The sequence below is a fragment of the Bufo bufo genome, chromosome 2, assembly GCF_905171765.1.
Source record: "Bufo bufo chromosome 2, aBufBuf1.1, whole genome shotgun sequence".
NCBI classification, from domain to species: domain Eukaryota; kingdom Metazoa; phylum Chordata; class Amphibia; order Anura; family Bufonidae; genus Bufo; species Bufo bufo.
This window is the reverse complement of record NC_053390.1, coordinates 793,964,067-793,986,009: the sequence shown is the minus strand read 5'-3', so window position 1 is coordinate 793,986,009 and position 21,943 is coordinate 793,964,067. Positions and strand designations below refer to the sequence as shown.

Here is a 21,943-nt window from a genome sequence, read left to right as displayed (position 1 = left end):
CGATCATTTCTACCTGTTGTCTGTTCAATTTGCACAACAGCAGGAGACATTGATTCACAATCAGTGTTGCTTCGTAACTGGACAGGTTGATTTCACAGAAGTGTGATTGACCTGGAGACACATTGTGTTTAAGCGTTTTATTTTTTTAGCAGTTACCTGGCATTGTAATCCAGCCTGTGATGATAATGAGATGGCTGCTGAGAAGAAATCTCTACAGAGCAGGAAGTGTCAGCCTATTATGAGACTTGGGGCCAGTGCGAAAAAAAAAAAATATATATATATTTTTTTTTATATATATTAAGATAAAAATTAAAAAAATACTGTCATCAAAAATGTTTGAACATCCTGTTTAAAAACCCGTTAAACAATAGCTCATTTTCTGATGGCACGTTCTCTTCAAGGTAATTTTAATGTATTTTTTATTTTTGTGTTTTTTCAGGACAGCACGAACCCTGTGCAAATCGTCGATCGATCCTTCTTGGTGGCGCTGCATGGCCGAAGTCTCACAGATAAACTTTATAACGCTTGGGTTCGCTTACAAGGGCACGTAAACATCGTGTTTGATAGCGAGATGGACAAACTGATGACTGACAAGTATCCTGGAATCCGTCAGGTATGTGGAGGCTCCCCTATAGCCACTGGTAGGATGCTGGCGCCTTCCGTCTCCTCCTCCTGGTTCACGGCCATTATGACTATCTTAAGGGCTCTTTCACACGAGCGGATGCCGTGCGGGTAATCTGCTGCGTGAAAGAGAGCCAAGCCCCGTTCCGGACAGCAGAGACACGGAGCAGTAACAGGACTGATAACGCTCCGTGCCTCTCTGTGACCTTTTTACTACAAAATCACAGCGAGATAAAGTTGTCCCCGTGATTTTGTAGTAAAAAGATCACAGAGAGGCACGGAGCGTTATCAGTCCTGTTACTGCTCCGTGTCTCTGCTGTCCGGAACGGCGCTTAGTTCTCTTTCACGCAGCGAATTACCCGCACGGCATCCGCTCGTGTGAAAGAGCGCTAAGGGGGTCGTCTCGCTTCAGCAAATACCATTTATCATGTAGAGAACGTTAATACCAGACACTTACCAATGTATTGTTATTATCCGTATTGTCTCCTTCCCATCACTATACACACTGCTCGTTTCCATGGTTACTATCGCCCTGCAAGCGGTGGTCGTGCTTGCACACTATAGGAAAAAGCACTGTCGTCTCTGGTGGCCGGGACCGTGGGAGTGCACATAGGCCACTGCCTTCTACTGTAGTGTGCAAGCACGGCCACCACTGCTGGAATTGCAGGGTGGTCGTAACCATGGAAACGAGCAGTGTTTAATGTGATGGAAAGGAGGCAACATGGACAATCACAATACATTAGCAAGTGCCTTGTATTAACTTTCTCTACATAATAAATACTTTGCTAAAATGAGACAACCCCTTTAAATTTTAAAGGGGTTACCGGGGTTGATATAGATAAATCTTAAAGGGGTGCTCAGTGACAGACATGTTATTGGCAGTGTTTGATATACCAGAAATGTCTGAACGATGGATCTCCAGTACTGACTAAAGGTTTATCAGAAGTATGCCATGCTTGTGTGTGGAGGTCTGTAGAGAAGTCTATGGAGAGTGATGGAGACGAGGTACAGACTTCTTATATCCACAGGGTATATGCCCCTCCCCAACCTATTGCTAAAACGGGGATGTGCAGCTCTTCCTATTACAGTATATGAAAGCTGGAGAAACCGCCAAGCACAGGGCACTGTTCTGCTGGTTGTTGTTGGACAGTCGACGGGTGTGTTAGACACAATCCCTAACAGCTAAACTGAGGTCCTATAATCTAAAGAGAGCAGAACAGTGAGTGCAGCTCTGGAGTATAATACAGGATGTAACTCAAGATCAGTACAGGATAAGTAATGTATATACACAATGACTGCACCAGCAGAATAGTGAGTGCAGCTCTGGAGTATAATACAGGATGTAACTCAGGATCAGTACAGGATAAGTAATGTAATGTATGTACACAGTGACTCCACCAGCAGAATAGTGAGTGCAGCTCTGGGGTATAATACAGGATGTAACTCAGGATCAGTACAGGATAAGTAATGTATGTACACAGTGACTGCACCAGCAGAATAGTGAGTGCAGCTCTGGGGTATAATACAGGAGGTAACTCAGGATCAGTACAGGATAAGTAATGTAATGTATGTACACAGTGACTCCACCAGCAGAATAGTGAGTGCAGCTCTGGGGTATAATACAGGATGTAACTCAGGATCAGTACAGGATAAGTAATGTATGTACACAGTGACTGCACCAGCAGAATAGTGAGTGCAGCTCTGGAGTATAATACAGGATGTAACTCAGGATCAGTACTGGATAATTAATGTAATGTATGTACACAGTGACTGCACCAGCAGAATAGTGAGTGCAGCTCTGGAGTATAATACAGGATGTAACTTAGGATAAGTAATGTAATGTATGTACACAGTGACTGCACCAGCAGAATAATGAGTGCAGCTCTGGGGTACAATACAGGATGTAACTTAGGATAAGTAATGTAATGTATGTACACAGTGACTGCACCAGCAGAATAGTGAGTGCAGCTCTGGAGTATAATACAGGATGTAACTCAGGATCAGTACAGGATAAGTAATGTAATGTATGTACACAGTGACTGCACCAGCAGAATAGTGAGTGCAGCTCTGGAGTATAATACAGGATGTAACTCAGGATCAGTACAGGATAATTAATGTAATGTATGTATACAGTGACTGCACCAGCAGAATAGTGAGTGCAGCTCTGGAGTATAATACAAGATGTAACTCTGGATCAGTACAGGATAAGTAATGTATGTACACAGTGACTGCACCAGCAGAATAGTGAGTGCAGCTCTGGAGTATAATACAGCATGTAACTCAGGATCAGTAAAGGATAAGTAATGTAATGTATGTACACAGTGACTGCACCAGCAGAATAGTGAGTGCAGCTCTGGAGTATAATACAGGATATAACTCAGGATCAGTACAGGATAAGTAATGTATGTACACAGTGACTGCACCAGCAGAATAGTGAGTGCAGCTCTGGAGTATAATACAGGATGTAACTTAGGATAAGTAATGTAATGTATGTACACAGTGACTGCACCAGCAGAATAATGAGTGCAGCTCTGGGGTACAATACAGGATGTAACTTAGGATAAGTAATGTAATGTATGTACACAGTGACTGCACCAGCAGAATAATGAGTGCAGCTCTGGGGTACAATACAGGATGTAACTTAGGATAAGTAATGTAATGTATGTACACAGTGAGTGCAGCTCTGGAGTATAATACAGGATGTAACTCAGGATCAGTAAAGGATAAGTAATGTAATGTATGTACACAGTGACTGCACCAGCAGAATAGTGAGTGCAGCTCTGGAGTATAATACAGGATATAACTCAGGATCAGTACAGGATAAGTAATGTATGTACACAGTGACTGCACCAGCAGAATAGTGAGTGCAGCTCTGGAGTACAGTACTGGTTGCAACGCACTATCATATATTTTATGTAGATTACTTCTGTATGTGCGGTATATATGACTGATCACCGCGCTATATGAATCCTATGCTTCTATTACAGCTACTGGAGAAGAAGGAAGGTCTATTTCGGAAACACATGATGGGAAAACGTGTGGACTACGCAGCTCGGTCTGTTATTTGCCCTGATATGTACATCAGTACTAATGAGATTGGCATCCCAATGGTATGTGTCTGAAGGTACCCACAGAAATGTGGTCCCCTTTTCTTTGGGGCATCTGTATTTTGTTTATTTGGAGCAAAAGCTCTACAACAAGACTGCTCCCCTTTCCCATAGTACAGAGGAGGGGCAGAAATGGAACAGGAGAGCTCATGGAAAGCTCCAAATCCTCCAGCTAGACAGTTTTAAAAGATAACATGCTGCCTGCCTGCAGCCACCACTAGAGGGAGCATGCTGCCTGCCTGCAGCCACCACTAGAGGGAGCATGCTGCCTGCCTGCAGCCACCACTAGAGGGAGCATGCTGCCTGCCTGCAGCCACCACTAGAGGGAGCATGCTGCCTGCCTGCAGCCACCACTAGAGGGAGCATGCTGCCTGCCTGCAGCCACCACTAGAGGGAGCATGCTGCAGCTTGTGTTGTATAGAAACAGTATTCCGCATCTGTTGTCCGTGTCCGTTCCACAAAAACTTAGAACATGTCCTATACTTGATCTCAAAAAGTGCAGATTTTAACACAGATCTGATACGGTCATGTGCATGAGGCCTAACGCTGCGGTTAACAGTATATTCATCCCTGTGCTATGTCTTTTTGTGTAGGTATTTGCCACCAAGTTGACCTATCCCCAGCCTGTCACAACGTGGAACGTGCAGGAGTTAAGGCAGGCGGTCATCAACGGACCCAATGTGCATCCCGGGGCCTCCATGGTGGTTTGTGAAGATGGGTCTCGCACAATATTGACCTCTAGTCTTCCACAGCGGGAAGCCATTGCCAAGCAGCTGCTCACGCCATCCACCGGTTCACAGAAGTTGACTTCGAAAATTGTAAGTGACTTTGTGTTGAAATGTCTCAGAAACATACAGTAATTGTGCACATCTTTATCCACCTTATGGCTCATAAAGGTGAGGAGGTCACCCGCTTGTCCTCGCCTATGTTGGGTTGACTGCCTTCTACTGTGGAGGACACAGCGCAGTCATGTGCCATGTACAGTACTTTTCTGGCCACCCACTCAGGCCTTTTTAAGTTATATTTGTATCTAGAGAAGCTGGGTGACAGGCGATGGTCCCTGTATCCACTGTGACTAGTGGGTGTTGCGGTAAGGGACCTGAGCACTATGTCGTTCCAAAATGGTGTAAATGTTGCCATATACCCCTATGACAGCTAGCTACACAGTACCGTCCCTTCAGACAAAGGTTTTTTCAGTGTCTAGATAAATTGCTTTTTAGTGTCTGTGCCAACGTCCCTGGTGGTCTTGGGCAGTGAAGGGGTCAATTCCTGGCAGGGTAGTGAAGGAGCTTATGGTAAGTTTCTTGGTGGTCTAGGGTAGTGAAGGGTTTATTGTCTACATCTTCGCTTGTATTCTAGAGTGCAGGAGGGTTTAATACCCCAAACCCTGAAGGCCTTGAATAATAAAGCCTTTTGTTAAAAATCCTGGTGCTCTAGGTCAGTGAATTGGTTAAGGGGGTTTTCCAACTTTTTTATACAGATGACATGTCATCAGTATCTCGGACCCCCAACTTTCAGCTCTGGTGAACGACATGGCCTTCTTGCAGCTTACCTTAGGCCGATGACGTCACGTTCATCGTTCACGTGGTTTGGGCACAGCACGGTCCCATTCAAGTGAATGGGGCTGAGCTGCGATACCAAGCACGGCCGCTATACAATGTACGGGGCTGTGCTTGGTAAGTTGTGACGAGGCTGCAACGCTCGCTGGCGCACTGTGGCCTCCTCAAATAGCTGATTGGCAGGCACCTCACCACTCAGATACCGATGACCTGTCCTGAGGATAGGTCATCAGTATAAAACAGTCAGAAAACCCCTTTAATACATCTCTGGTGGTCATCCCTTGTGCTCTGGAAGAGTTTATTACCATGTTCCTTGCGGTCTAGGGTAGGGGAGGGGTTAATGCCAAGACTTCTGGTCGTTTTAGAGCCTTGAACCACTAAACAAGCCAAAGGGCAACATATTTGCATCCCTGGTGGTCTAGGGCAGAGAAGGGGTCCATTTTTCATACCTGATGTCCAGTTGTTTACTCGCCCCTCCTGACTCCAGCGTTGTCCCTGTTGCCTCTATACGCTGATTTCTATGGTAGGGATAAGGAGTACTATGCGGCTGGCTGTGTACTTATTGTTACCTGCTTCTCTGTGTATCCCAGGTTTATCGTCACGTCAAGAATGGCGATGTCCTGCTACTCAACCGGCAGCCCACACTGCACAGACCGTCCATCCAAGCTCACAAGGCTCGAATCCTCCCAGGAGAGAAAGTGCTGCGACTTCACTACGCCAACTGCAAGGCCTATAATGCCGACTTTGACGGAGACGAAATGAACGCTCATTTTCCTCAAAGTGAACTTGGTCGAGCTGAGGCCTACACCCTAGCGTGTACCGACGAGCAGTATTTAGTGCCCAAGGTAAGGAGGGGGGATAGGCTTTGGCCGGTGCACCCTTATGTATGAAGTAGCGGGTTGTGCTGCTCCGCTGCCCCTTCATTCAATGTGTATGGGACGGGTGGAGAATTCCAGAGGTCGCCTGTCTCTGGCAGTTCCATAGACACTGAATAGAGCGGCTGGGAACATACACAACCTGTCTCTCCATTCATATGGGAACTCCGGCCTGCCACTTTCATGATTGATGGAGGTCCTAGCAGTTGGACCCCTGCTGATCAGATAATTCCTGTGGATAGGGAATGTTTCTAACTTGGCACAGCCCTTTAATAACACAAAATGCATTAAAGGGGTTCTCCGGGATTTACATATTGATGACCTTTCCTCCAGAATATGCCATCAATATGAGATCGGCGATCCGCTATACGAAGAGGCAACGACGCTTAGGCCTCTTCCTAGACCTGAGATGTTACGTTCATGGGTGACATGGCCTAAGTGAATGGGGCTGAGCTTGCAATATCAAGCACAGCCACTATACAATGTACGGCGCTGTGAGGAGGCCACCCCCGAGGATCAGTCATCAATATGTCAGTCTCAGAAAACCCCTTTAAGAGTCCTTTAATGGTAGCTTACAGCTGTAGTACAGGTGCAATCTAGTGTGAAATTGGCCTTACTCTAGTATGATCCTTCTTCTTCTACACCAATTGTTGGGGGGAGTCGCAGTACCTCTGTGTGAATGAAGACATTTCTAGTGTGTCTATAACCTTTCATAGGAGGCTAATCTATTCCATTCCCGTCTGTCAGGATGGCACTCCCTTAGCCGGACTCATCCAAGATCACATGGTGTCTGGAGCCAGCATGACCATCCGTGGTTGCTTCTTTACCAGAGATCAGTACATGGAGCTGGTATACAGAGGTCTGACTGATAAGAAGGGCCGGGTGAAAACCCTTCCACCTGCAATTATGAAACCCTGCAGACTATGGACTGGAAAACAGGTGACATTTTGATTTCCATTTAAAGGGGTTATCTCATGATTATTGTAAAAACTGAAAATCGGACATCATATAGGACATGACAATCTCTTTCTAACAAAGCTAGAACCAGCTCTGTACCTCACATGGATCCAGAGATCTTCCAATGCACTGCTCCAATTGCTGGATGATCTTCAGCCTGGCAGCTCAGGGGGCGTGTACTTCTTGCTGCAGCTTTCTTCCTATCAGAGATCAGGGGGCGTGTCCTATCCGCTGCACCTCTCTCCCTATGACAGCTCAGGGAGCATGTCCCTTTCTACTGCAGTGGATAGGGCTGGTGGCAGTTGAAGGATGGAACTGAGCATGTGCAGCCACCTCAGCGAGGTTTCTGAGGTGGATGCAGAAAAAAAGGCAAAGAACAAACAGCAGGTGGCGCTATGCAGATATGTTTTCTTGAATAGCGCACTGTCTGTATTAAATTTTTAATTAGAAACAATTACAAAAATATTCACATTCAGGTGCTTATTTGAACGATGTAGAATATTTTTCGAAGGACAATCCGTTTAAGGGTACTTTCACACTAGCGGCAGGGGACTCCGGCAGGCTGTTCCTGCTGGTAAACAGCCTGTTCGTTCCGTCCCGCCGCTAGTTCACGCGTGCCCCCGGACTGCCGCTCCGTCTCCATTGACTATAATGGGGGCGGAGTTCTGGCGGCAGCACAGCAGCGCACGCCGAGAGGCAGCCGAACTAAAAGTAGAGCATGCAGTACTTTTAGTCCGGCTGCCTCTCGGCCTTCACTGCCGCTAAGAAAGCAAGGCTTCACAGCCAAACAAAACTCAATATTTATTACCCTGATTCTGTAGTTTACAGAAACACCCCATATGTGGTCGTAAACTGCTGTACAGGCACACGGCAGGGCGCAGAAGGAAAGGAACGCCATGTGGTTTTTGGAAGGATTTCACTGCGATAATTTTAAGTTGCCATGTCACATTTGAAAACCCGCTGATGCACCCCTAGAGTAGAAACACTCCAAAAAATGACCCCATTTTGGAAACTATGGGATAAGGTGGCAGTTTTGTTGGTACTAGTTTAGGGTACAGATAATTTTTGGTTGCTCTATACTACACTTTTTGTGAGGCCAAGGTAACAATACAAGCAATTTTTTGTCACTTTACGTCACAGAAAGTGAAATACCAAGCGATCAAAAAGTCATACGCACCTCAAAACCTTACCAATCAAACCGTCAACTCGTCCCGCAAAAAATGAGACCCTATCTAAGACAATTTCCCCCCCCCCAAAAAAAACTATGGTTCTCAGAATATGGAGACACAAAAATTTTTATTTTTTTTCAAAAATGCTTTATTATGTGAAACTGAAACAACCATCATATTTGGTAGTGTGGCGTCCGTGACAACCTGCGCTATAAAAATACCTCATGATCTAACCTGTCAGATGAATATTGTAAATAACAAAAAATGGTGCCAAAACAGCTATTTTTTTTTTTTTTACGGTGTTCACCTGATGGGTTAGTTCATTGGGTTGTATAACTTTTTCGTATACTTTTTTTTAATTTAAGTTTTACACAATAACAGCATTTTTAAAACAAAAAAAAATTCGTTTTAGTGTCTCCAAATTCTGAGAGCCATAGTTTTTTTTAATTTTTTGCTAGATTGTTTTATGTAGGGGCAAATTTTTTTGCGGGATCAGGTGACTGTTTGATTGGTCCGCAAACCCTCTGCATGCCGCGGTCAAAGCTTTGACCGTGGCATACAAGTTGTTAACACGCCGGCATCAGCGTTTTCGCCGATAACAGCGTATGCTGCATATGTACGGCGCTGGTCCTTAATGGGTAAAAAATGAATTCAGTCCAGTTCTAAAAATATATTGAAAACAGGCATCGACTTATTTATAGCAGTTGTTGCACTTTATGACCACTAGGGAGCAACATCCGCAGCGTTGTCGCTGCTGGCCGCACACACAAGGTAAAATTCAAGCAGTCTCTGATCTCTGTGGTTACTTATCGGCGCTGCAGATCCACCAAGCGACGTGGGTAAAGTTTGCTTCACAGTCAAAGTTCCAATACATGTCGATCGCGCTGCCTATGAGTGTAGGGTTCCAATCCCAGATTCTTATCCCAAATGCGCAGTTGTTTCACCTCGTTTCCAGAGGCTGGCGCACTCACCTACACCTGCACCCTAGAGGGAAGTTATAACACAATAGTGAAGTTCCACCAGGTAATTCCGCATAAAGCAGTTTATTCTACTTACAAAAAGGACATAAAAATTCAGCCTTCAAAATCAATATACTCTCATCACAAAAAGTCCACCCGACCCGGGTTTCGCCAGTCCAGCTTCGTCAGGGGCGATGATGGTATCCTCTCTCACAGGTGCGGTATTTATTAGTCCTAGATCACATCCACGGACCGCCCTTCTATGCAAAAACTTTTTCTTTTTTGTTCCTCTAGGATACACATCATAACTCCACAATCTTACTTCAAACAATAAAAAAACATAAATGCCTGAAAATCCACAAATGCTAGCGGTATTTTAACATGAAAATATAGCTCCTTCACTGCTTCCCCGAGCGTATAATCCCACACATTTCCAATAACCCTCCCCTTTCCATTCATAGAAAGGTCACATGGTTACGCTCCGATCACATGGTTCCCTAGAGCCAATCACAACATGGTTATGCTCTGATCACATGGTTCCCTAGAGCCAATCACAACCCACTATATTCTGTTCATTTTTTAATAAAGTTTATTAAAGAAGTGGGTTGTGATTGCCGTACCAGTCACCACCCGATATAATACTATCCAAACATCTTATGCGGTTTTTGATGGCCTCCTTCTCTATAGAGAATAGTACCCAGAATTCCTGACTTCTCTCCCATCTTTACTATCACAGGTGGTCTCTACGTTACTGATCAACGTCATCCCAGATCACTATATACCTCTCAACCTGACGGGAAAAGCAAAGATCGATCAGAAAGCGTGGGTGAAGGAGACCCCCCGGCCCATCCCTGGTTTTGCCTCAGATTCTATGTGCGAGTCGAAGGTGAGTATCTTGAGGTTTTTTTTTTTACTTTTCACCCGGTCTACCACAAAAAGCCCCAAATAATTGTCACTTTGTAGAATTGAAATCTCCCCAGTAGAGAGAACTTTACTAGTGCTGGTGATTACCTGTACACGTCTACTCTTCCAGGTCATCATACGAGATGGAGAGCTGCTCTGCGGGGTGCTGGATAAAGCGCATTATGGCAGCTCCTCCTTCGGTCTTGTCCACTGCTGCTATGAGCTCTATGGTGGTGAGACCAGCGGGAAATTGCTGACCTGCCTAGCCCGCCTCTTCACAGCCTACCTGCAGCTCTACCGGGGCTTCACCATGGGTACGTTACAATGAACTTTTCCTTCTTTCCAGCTGTCACATTGTCCGTTTCTTCCATGTGCGGTAACTGCGTTTCCTTGCAGGGGTGGAGGACATTCTGGTTCGACCTTACGCTGATGCGGCCAGACAGAAGATCGTGGAAAGCTCCACACTTTGTGGTGGGAAGGTATGTCATTGTCGTATCTCTGCAACCATCGGGGATGTCGCCCGGCATTCCTGCATGCCCAACAAATAGAGGGCGAGGCAGGTTGGACATTCTGGGAAAGCTGGTTGAGATACACTGTGGATCCTGTCTTTTTCACCTGTTGTCTCTTTAGAACACATTTTTTAAATCCTACATAATACAGGATATACAAGGAAATACTTAGGGTGCAGTATTTGGTATGTAAGCTAGATGGCGACAGAGGGGGGAGTCATGGTAGAATTTTTGTATGATCCCTAAATAAGAGATCGAACTCTGTTGTCTGCAATGCTCCAGATCTTTACATTTAGTATAGGGGTAAAAGAATGAGGTGGTATTTGAGTCTTCCTCCTCTCAAACAGCAGAAGACCCTTTTTTATTAGCAAAATCCTGGGTGTTACCCTTACAACCTAAAAATACAAATGCACCAATAGGATTGTGACTTGTTTTAACAAAATTAGCAATTAGGATGCTCTAAGCAGGAAAACCAAGGCAAAGGAATTTTTTTAAATATTTTTTTTCTTCTTCATTGCTTTTTCATTTATATTTCCACATAGCTGTTTAAGGGCTTATTTTTTGCGGGACTAGTTGTGCTTTTCTAATGCCACCATTAATTATGGCATAAAATGTAGTGGGAAGCGATTAAAAAATTCCAAATGGGGTGGAATTGGAAGGAAAAAAACTAAATTCCTCCACAGTTTTACGGGTTTTGTTCCCACTGCGTTTTGTTTACGGCAAAACTGAGCCATGCCCATTGTTCTCTGGGTTAGTATGGTTACAACGATACCCCATATGTATAGTTTTTTTATGTCTAAATAGTGTAAAAAATAAATATAAACTTCTTTTTTCTTTTTTTTTTTTTTACATCACCATATTCTGCCCCCCATAACTTTTTGTCTACTGAGCTATATAGGGGCTCACTTTTTGTGGGACAATCACATTTTATTACATTTTTTTTGGGGTAAGAGAAGCGATGAAAAAAATGGCAAATCGGCCATTTTGACCCTTTTTTCCGTTACGACATTCGCCATAATGGAAATTTTTTTTATATTTTAAAAGTATAGGAGTTTTTGGTCGCGGTGATACCCATGATGTTTATATTTACAGGGAGTGCAGAATTATTAGGCAAATGAGTATTTTGACCACATCATCCTCTTTATGCATGTTGTCTTACTCCAAGCTGTATAGGCTCGAAAGCCTAGTACCAATTAAGCATATTAGGTGATGTGCATCTCTGTAATGAGAAGGGGTGTGGTCTAATGACATCAACACCCTATATCAGGTGTGCATAATTATTAGGCAACTTCCTTTCCTTTGGCAAAATGGGTCAAAAGAAGGACTTGACAGGCTCAGAAAAGTCAAAAATAGTGAGATATCTTGCAGAGGGATGCAGCACTCTTAAAATTGCAAAGCTTCTGAAGCGTGATCATCGAACAATCAAGCGTTTCATTCAAAATAGTCAACAGGGTCGCAAGAAGCGTGTGGAAAAACCAAGGCGCAAAATAACTGCCCATGAACTGAGAAAAGTCAAGCGTGCAGCTGCCAAGATGCCACTTGCCACCAGTTTGGCCATATTTCAGAGCTGCAACATCACTGGAGTGCCCAAAAGCACAAGGTGTGCAATACTCAGAGACATGGCCAAGGTAAGAAAGGCTGAAAGACGACCACCACTTAACAAGACACACAAGCTGAAACGTCAAGACTGGGCCAAGAAATATCTCAAGACTGGTTTTTCTAAGGTTTTATGGACTGATGAAATGAGAGTGAGTCTTGATGGGCCAGATGGATGGGCCCGTGGCTGGATTGGTAAAGGGCAGAGAGCTCCAGTCCGACTCAGACGCCAGCAAGGTGGAGGTGGAGTACTGGTTTGGGCTGGTATCATCAAAGATGAGCTTGTGGGGCCTTTTCGGGTTGAGGATGGAGTCAAGCTCAACTCCCAGTCCTACTGCCAGTTTCTGGAAGACACCTTCTTCAAGCAGTGGTACAGGAAGAAGTCTGCATCCTTCAAGAAAAACATGATTTTCATGCAGGACAATGCTCCATCACACGCGTCCAAGTACTCCACAGCGTGGCTGGCAAGAAAGGGTATAAAAGAAGAAAATCTAATGACATGGTCTCCTTGTTCACCTGATCTGAACCCCATTGAGAACCTGTGGTCCATCATCAAATGTGAGATTTACAAGGAGGTAAAACAGTACACCTCTCTGAACAGTGTCTGGGAGGCTGTGGTTGCTGCTGCACGCAATGTTGATGGTGAACAGATCAAAACACTGACAGAATCCATGGATGGCAGGCTTTTGAGTGTCCTTGCAAAGAAAGGTGGCTATAATATTGGTCACTGATTTGTTTTTGTTTTGTTTTTGAATGTCAGAAATGTATATTTGTGAATGTTGAGATGTTATATTGGTTTCACTGGTGAAAATAAATAATTGAAATGGGTATATATTAGTTTTTTGTTAAGTTGCCTAATAATTATGCACAGTAATAGTCACCTGCACACACAGATATCCCCCTAAAATAGCTAAAACTAAAACAAACTAAAAACTACTTCCAAAAATATTCAGCTTTGATATTAATGAGTTTTTTTGGGTTCATTGAGAACATGGTTGTTGTTCAATAATAAAATTAATCCTCAAAAATACAACTTGCCTAATAATTCTGCACTCCCTGTATTGTTATTTAGGTATTTATTTTATTATACGGAAAGGGGGGGGGGTGAGTTAAACTTTATTTTTTTACATTTTTTTTTTAGTGATGATTTTGAAGCTCATATATGAGCCTATAAATACATATTTTTTTTTTTTTTTCATTTTGTGCTATCAGGGATTTTTAAAATGAGTTTTGGACTGCAGATTGTTCATTTCTTATTCTGGCCTGCCATCTGGTGGCCAAAATAAGAATTGCAGCATAAACACTAGAAGCCTCCTCAGCGAGGCTTACAGTGTTAATCGCAACTACCGATGCCCCCTTTGGCTGCAGGGGGCATCGGTAGGAAGCGCGGCCACCACCAATCGCTCTTCACATAGAGGTGAATGGTAGCGCACCGCGCATGATCGGCCACCGCTCCCATTCACTTCTATGGCCCCGAAGGAAATGGCCAGCGCTCAGCTATTTTCGGTGGCCCAATAGAAATGAATGGGGGGTGGCTGAGCATGCACAGAGCGCCCTCCACAGCTTTCGGGGCTCGATTCTCTGTATAGGTGTCGGTCCCCCAACTAGCAATATGCCTCCATTGTCTGAGATGAGACAGCCATTTAAATAATCCCGTCGTGGCCTGCTATTGGCTTCTACTTCCCCCGCCCACCCCGAAACTGCCCCACACCCACCACAGCCAGATGGTTTGATCAGTGCGACGGGGAGATGCGGCTGCTATGTGGGCATCAGGAGTAACGTGGGTGCCAGGATAAGTATAACCTTTGGGGGGGGTATTATAGGGGTTGGATAATCCCTTTAAGGATTTGATGCTCCTCCATTCTAATAGTGATAATTGTTGTTAACGTCCTTTCCCTTTCTATTAGTAAGAGGGGTACATTCACCCGGGCAGCAATGGTGATGTAGAGCATTGCATCTAAGCTTGCAGGAGCTTCCATATGAGCTTCTGTATGTCGTCTTCTGCATCGGTCTCCATGCAGGGAGAGATGGAGCTGCAAACATGTTGATGGGTAAATTTGGAATTTTAAGTTGTGAGCCCCAGTGCGGACCGGGACATATGTGAGCAATGGTGATCTCCACACATACATTGTGCTGGAGAGACTACAAAACTGTAAGTGTCTCGCCCCATCCCCATTGAAGTCTGATGCTCTAGGAAGTGAATGTGTGTTTTGCAGTCATTAATCAATAATCCTGCCCTGGACTTGATCAATTGGAGGAATAAAACCCATTGCGTCACCGCTCGTTCCCATCAATACGTTATCAGAAGTGACCCAGCTGTTCCCTCTGCTCAGCCTGACACCAAATCTTTCTGAATGTCTCATTGATCCCCGTGTATACACTGTCCGTAGGTCTGTCTGTATGAAAATCATTGAAAGCCGTCATGTCTCCTGTTCAAATCTGCAATATGGTGACCGAGCTGGACTGCCCCCGACAGGGGCTGTATGGCGCGCCCTTAAAGGGGTTATCCCACTGCAAACATTGGGTTATAAATGTGTCGTCAGTGGGCGGGTCCAACTGTTGGGAGCCCCAGTGATTAGTAGCATGGATGTCCGCAGTCTTCCATTTCAGGAGCAGTGGTCATCCTCTAATTCCCGGAATGGAGTACCTCTAGCAGCGGAGCTGATCAGGATGAATGAAAGCTAAAGGGGACCACCAGTCTTATGTGCCTCCCGGGATTTGCATATTTCAGCATCCCCTCCACAGGCAAAAAATAGGAATCCTATCTTGCAATGAATACCTATTATTTTTTTCAAACATAGCCTTGTGCTGTTCCTCTGTTGTTCCTTTGGTAAATGTATGAATAAGTTGACCACTGGGCATTTCCATTCCCCTTTTCTAATAGGATGGTGCAAAGGGACATGCTCTATCAGTTCTAACAATGTTAGACTAGGGATGTGTCCTGGCCTGCTCACAAGGAGAGCGGGAACTCTTAGGCCTCAATCACACAATATTTTGGTCCTCAAACAGATACTCCGTGCTTTCTGCATTTTTCATGCTCCCATAAATACAAAGGGCTATCCTCATCTGCAGTGCAGAGCAGAATAATACGTCTTCTACAATTTGCTGAATGGTCACATGGATCTGCAAAATGTGTGCTTATGTCTGCATAGAAATAAACTGGTCAGTGTGCTATCCACAAAACACAGTTGTGTGCATGAAGCCTTTAGGCCCCTTTCACACGGGCGAGTATTCCGCGCGGATTGAACGCATTGCACCCGCACTGAATCCTGACCCATTCATTTCTATGGGCGGTGATTTTCACGCATCACTTGTGCGTTGCGTGAAAATCGCAGCAAGCTCCTCTTTGTGCGTTTTTCACGTAACGCAGGCTCCATAGAAATGAATGCGGATGCGGTGCGATTTTCACGCACGGTTGCTAGGAGACGATCGGGATGGGGACCCGATCATTATTATTTTCCCTTATAACATGGTTATAAGGGAAAATAATAGCATTCTGAATACAGAATGCATAGTACAATAGGGCTGGAGGGGTTAAATTTAAAAAAAAAAATTAAACTTGCCTTAATCCACTTGCTCGCGCAGCCGGCATCTCTTCTGTCTTCATCTTAGCTGTGTGGAGCAACAGGACCTGTGGTGACGTCACTCCGGTCATCACATGATCCATCACCATGGTAAAAGATCATGTGACGGACCATGTGATGACCAGAGTGACGTCACCACAGGTCCTTTTCCTGCACACAGCTAAGATGAAGACAGAAGAGATGCCGGGCTGCGCGAGCAAGTGGATTAAGGTGGGTTAAGTAATTTTTATTTATTTTTTTAACTCCAGCGCTATTGTACTATGTATTCTGTATTCAGAATGCTATTATTTTCCCTTATAACCATGTTATAAGGGGAAATAATACAATCTACAGAACACCGATCCCAAGCCTGAACTTCTGTGAAGAAGTTGGGTTTGGGTACCAAACATGCGCGATTTTTCTCACGCGAGTGCAAAACGCATTACAATGTTTTGCACTCGCGCGGAAAAATCGCGCATGTTCCCGCAACGCACCCGCACCTTTTCCCCGCAACGCCTGTGTAAAAAGAGGCCTTAGTCTTGCGTTTCCAGGAGGAATTACAGAGGGATGGCACAACACAGAGGTCTAAGAAATTATGCTCTAGAATTTTTATTTCTTGTAAATACAAGGAGAGCAGACGGAGAAAACAAAGCGAACGTTAGTGACTCCAGTAAACCGGTGCCCACAGGTAAGTCATGACTGGGAACTGAGCCGTGTTGGCGTGAGCTGTGTATTCTACAAATCCCTCAAAGGGTCAGGGCAAAACTAGAAGTGGAGACTTTTGTCCTCTATGGGGGTAGCATGTAAAAGATAGCATTAAAGGACAAGGCTGACGATGGGCTTTCTCACCTTTTTTAGGCGATCCGAGCAGCTTTCAACCTCTCTCAGCTGGCCTCCGATGAGGAGGCTAAGGAGAAATGGGAGAACGCCCATCTAAGTAAAGACCAGAGGGACTTCAACATGGTTGACTTGAAGTTCAAGGAGGAAGTGAATCTAGTGAGCAATGAGATAAACAAGGTGAGGATCTGAAGGCACGCAAGGTCCGAAAGGAGCTCCTTGGGCTTCAGTGTCTTCCAGGTTAACCTCATTCAGGCTTTTGTATCTTCTAGGTGTGTATGCCGCTTGGTCTCCACAGACGGTTCCCAGAGAATAATTTGCAGCTGATGGTCCAGTCTGGAGCTAAAGGATCCACTGTCAACACCATGCAGGTACCGATCACGGCTTGCATCATCTCTGCATAGTGTTACATATTGGACACCATAATACTGCCATGTTGGTGGTTGCTATCACATGCAGTGATCTCCTCCACAACATGGGGAGGAGTGATCGTACTGTGTAGTGGTTTAACGGCAGCAGATTTTCATTAGACAGCACAATCTGCCGCCTGCAAATGATTATTTTTCAAAAAATTTGGATTGCCAAACTAATGAGTTTGCTCGTTCATCGGGCAATCGTCAGCAGTATTGCGCTGCACGGTAGTTGCTAACGAAGGTTCATCCAAACGCAAAAACTACATTAGGAAACCTGAGCACGTGGCTGCACCCTTATGGGTTGCAATTAATAGTAACCAATTATTGACCCCTTAAAGACCCCAGTGTTTTGTTCCTAAATGTCAAAATTATTTGTGTTGCATTTTAATTGCAGCACCTATTTTTTTATTGTTAGATAATTTTTTTCATCTTTATTTCATTTAAAAAATATATATTTATAACCTCCCTTCTGATCCTCAGCTGTGTCATGTGACCTCACTCTGACTCTCCAATAACACAGCATCTTATGTGCGGACAGGAAGCCGGTGTCATTGTGTTTTCCTATGGGAGCCTCAATGTCAGAAAAGTAACTGACTTCCTGCCCTGTGTCAGTTGGAGATCAGAGTGCTGGTCACATGACACGGCTGAGGATCAGAAGGGAGGTTATAACTCGCAAATACAGTCACTGGTAAGAAGATTACCTATACTACAGTTTAAATCATGTACCTCTCTAACAGGTCAGAGAATAAAGACATTTTTCGGAAGTGCCTCTTTAAGAATTTAGTATAGCCACAGAGTAATTTAATAAAATGTATCTATATAGCGCCACCTGCTGTCTTTTTTCTTTTATTACTTTCCACCTTGCTGAGGTAGACGTGCATGCTCAGTTCCATTCTTAAACTGTCATATCTTATTTTCATGTCAATCACGAAAGAGCCCCTTTAACCCTTAGCCACTCAGAGCTGTACATGTACGACTCGGGAGTTTAAACATGGCGCCCGCCTCACACTTGCAGTGGGCCCCATGGCTAACGGGTCTCTGCTGTTTCAAACAGCAGAGACCCGCGGGTAATGTTTCATGTTTTTTTTTTTTTTTATTCTAGATAAATACCTTTTACTTGCAGGGTGATGCTGCCACCCTGCCTGTTTTTTTTATTTTTTTTTTATTAAATGTCTCCTACGCCCCGCTGTGCCCCCTGTAGTTTTCCCGCTCGGTATGTAAATACTGAGCATCAATACAGGGAAGACGAGACGCCAGGGTTTCTCCCTGGCTATGCCACGATCCAATCACAGCAGAGAGCGGCATAGCAGGCAGGGTGGTAGCATCAGCAAGTAAAGGTATTTAGAATAAAAATAACCCATGAAAGGTCCGCTTTAAGACAAGAATCCGCTTGCGGCGATCGGGGATGCCGATCATTCATTCTAATATGCTAAGTCTCTCTGAAGAGACCCAGCGTATTAGAACTGCAGTTCCTATGTTGGCCAGCAGGTGACAGGCCAACATAGGATATCTGCAAAATCAACTTTTACGGTCATTAAATGGGAATACAGTATAAGTTGTCATCAATCTAAGTGATGTATTTTGTAGCCTCCTAGAGGGGCTATAAAACAGTAAAAAAAAAAAAACGTTTAAAAATATATAAAAAAAAAGTTTATCACACCCCTTTGCCTAGAATAAAATAAATACATAAACAATAAAAATATAAACATGGGCATCACCACTTCTGAAAATGCCCATACTATTAAAATATAAAAATATTTATCCCATACGGTGAATGGTCTAATGGAAAAAACGTATACAAATGGCGATTCACCATTTTTTCATCGCTTCTCTTCCCCATAAAAATTTAATAAAATGTGTCCAAAAATTTACACTCTCCAAAATGGTTTTAATAAAAACTACAGATCGCCCCGCTAAAAATGAGCCCCCACACAGCTCAGATATAACTATAAAAAAAAGTTATGGAGGTCCGAAAAGTTTCAAAGTTTTCAGAGCTTAGCCCCGTCCAGGCCATTGATACTAGTCGTGACGTCACTCGGCCAGCGGTAAACAGTGAGAAGGCTGGAGCGCCGCTGCCTTCTCAAACAGCTGATCGGAGGGGGTCCCGGGTGTCGGACCCCCACCGATCAGATGCTGATGATCTATCCAGAGGATAGATCATCAGTTAAAACAAAGTGCAGAACCCCTTTAAGCTGGGTGAAGGCACGTGCTTCTTATATGGGTATCTCTATACAGCCGCTGTGCTAGTGTCTGATTGTGTTCCATTTTTTTTTTTATTTAACAGATCTCTTGCCTTTTGGGTCAAATTGAATTGGAAGGTCGGCGGCCACCACTGATGCCTTCTGGGAAATCCCTACCTTGTTTTCAACCCTATGATTTTGCACCACGATCCGGCGGCTTTGTGACTGGACGCTTCCTCACCGGCATCAAACCCCCGGTATGTGACTATTCTACCGTGTGAATGGCACAATGTCGGTTCTCGAAGACTGCGACCTATTCCAAACTATGGGGAAACAAGTAGTGGACCTCTTATATGGAGTCCTTCATGGTAGCGGGTGCTCTTTAGGTTATCTGAAGGAGGGATGTTTGATAGACCTCACAGTAGAAGATGAGGAATGAACCAACACTTTCCCAGATCACAGTCTGAAGGTCCCTATACAAAAACATTCATACCAACACTTGTTCCTGATAATCGGCCCATATAAAAGTGCCGCCGATCACTCATTCATCAGGTCAAAGCATTGCTGAGGCAGACACTAAATTCACAGCTTCTGGGCAGCAGATGGTCCTGTGACCCACAAACAATGACTCTCTATGGGGTGAGCGATCGAGGTAGTGATTGCTCGTCAACATGAGTTGTAATTGTCAGATGAGCAGACATTTATCGGGGCCGAATGGTTTGTTCCTGGGGTTTGCCTGCTCAACCGGCCGTAAAATGTATCTGCATAGCGCCACCTGCTGTTTCTTCTTTTACTTATTTCTTGTCCACCTCACCGGGGTGGTCGCACGTGCCCAGTTCAAATCTTCAACTGCCACCAGCTGTGGCGTTTGCAGGGAAAGAGCTACAGCAGAAAAGAGACACCTCCTGAGCTGTGATAAGGAGAGAGCTGCAGTAGAAAGGACATCCCCCCCCCCCCCCCCCCCCTAAGCTGCCAGCCTGAAATAAATTGGAGCAATGAGTGGGGGGATCTCTGGATCCATGTGAGGTTCAGGGCTGGTTCTAGCTTTGTTAGAAAGACATGTCACTACTATATGATGTACAAAATAAAAATCGGACATCAATCATGGCATAGTCCCTTTAAGAAAGTCAATATTTTTTATTTATTTTTGTCCTCCACACCCCACAGAGATGGATGAGATCTTATAATGCACACAGGTTCTGACCTATTAAGGCTCCACCACAACTGGGCCCATGAGCTCCAGCAATGGACAATCCTGCCTTTATGTGGAGTTCTACCTATAACCTACTAGATGTCATTGATGATGTAGCCATGGACACCATATAATTACCAGGGACTTGTGTTTGAAGGTGGAGTGTGGGGTCTGCACCCATTTCCACTGGTGGGCCTAATAAGCTCTGTTCTAGTGCCTCTAGGGTGTTTGTGTCACCATTTAAGTTAAGATAAGCACCAATGTCTGATAGGTGCCCTTCTGGGACACGCACCTCTCTCCAGAACGGAGTTCATAAAGTGAAGTGAGAGAGGACCACACATGTGCGGTTGCCCTGGCGCACTCTGTTATATTTGGAAGTCCTGCAAGCGTGGCCACCCATCCATGAACTTTTGTGGGGCTGAGCCCTAGGCTATTTTTGGCAGTCCCATAGAAATGAATGGAGGGCCGCTGCCGTCCTCTCTACTTCACTTTACGGGCTTCCTTCTAGAGATAAGTGCGGGTCCCACCTCTGGGACCTGCACCTATCAGACATTGGTGAAATGACAATCCCTTAAAGCTGTGTTCTCCTTCACTGGGGAGAAGCTTTCTACTGCAGCAAGCTACCTCCCAGCCAGTTAATGGATATAGTGGCTGTCTACTGCTACATAAATAGCACTTTTTTTCCCCCCACTTTTCTCTACCATAAGGCCTCTTTCAGACGGGTGTTGCGGGAGCGTTGCGGGAACATGCGCGATTTTTCCGCACGAGTGCAAAACATTGTAATGCGTTTTGCACTCGCGTGAGAAAAATCATGCGTGTTTGGTACCCAAACCCGAACTTCTTCACAGAAGTTTGGGCTTGGGATCGTAGTTGTGTAGATTGTATTATTTTCCCTTATAACATGGTTATAAGGGAAAATAATAGCATTCTGAATACAGAATGCATAGTACAATAGGGCTGGAGGGGTTAAAAAATACTAAAAAATAATTTAACTCACCTTAGTCCACTTGATCGTGCAGCCCGGCATCTCCTTCTGTCTCCTTTGCTGAACAGGACCTGTGGTGACGTCACTCCGGTCATCACATGATCCATCACATGATCCATCACCATGGTGATGGATCATGTGACGTCACCACAGGTCCTGTTCAGCAAAGGAGACCGAAGGAGATGCCGGGCTGTGCGATCAAGTGGACTAAGGTGAGATAAATAATATATATATTTTTTTTTTAACCCCTCCAGCCCTATTTTACTTAGCATTCTGTATTCAGAATGCTATTATTTCCCCTTATAACCATGTTATAAGGGAAAATAATACAGATCGGGTCCCCAGCCCGATCGTCACCTAGCAACCATGCGTGAAAATCGCACCGCATCCGCACTTGCTTGCGGATGCTTGCGATTTTCACGCAACCCCATTCACTTCTATGGGGCCTGCGTTGCGTGAAAAACGCAGAATTTAGAGCATGCTGCGATTTTCACAAAACGCACAATTGATGCGTGAAA

General features: G+C 44.6%; 1 protein-coding gene across 2 annotated transcripts in view; it reads left to right on the top strand.

Annotated features, from left to right (window-relative positions):
- Nucleotides 1-21,943, top strand: part of POLR1A (RNA polymerase I subunit A) — a 100,259-nt gene that overhangs the window by 18,211 nt on the left and 60,105 nt on the right. For both annotated transcript variants that reach the window (XM_040419257.1, XM_040419256.1), the window contains exons 10-20: nucleotides 440-613; nucleotides 3,609-3,731; nucleotides 4,322-4,546; nucleotides 5,878-6,132; nucleotides 6,910-7,101; nucleotides 9,984-10,133; nucleotides 10,281-10,464; nucleotides 10,547-10,629; nucleotides 16,677-16,835; nucleotides 16,928-17,026; nucleotides 19,353-19,505. In XM_040419257.1, coding sequence (XP_040275191.1) covers nucleotides 440-613; nucleotides 3,609-3,731; nucleotides 4,322-4,546; nucleotides 5,878-6,132; nucleotides 6,910-7,101; nucleotides 9,984-10,133; nucleotides 10,281-10,464; nucleotides 10,547-10,629; nucleotides 16,677-16,835; nucleotides 16,928-17,026; nucleotides 19,353-19,505 — 1,797 coding nt within the window. The remainder of the gene's footprint in view (nucleotides 1-439; nucleotides 614-3,608; nucleotides 3,732-4,321; nucleotides 4,547-5,877; nucleotides 6,133-6,909; nucleotides 7,102-9,983; nucleotides 10,134-10,280; nucleotides 10,465-10,546; nucleotides 10,630-16,676; nucleotides 16,836-16,927; nucleotides 17,027-19,352; nucleotides 19,506-21,943) is intronic.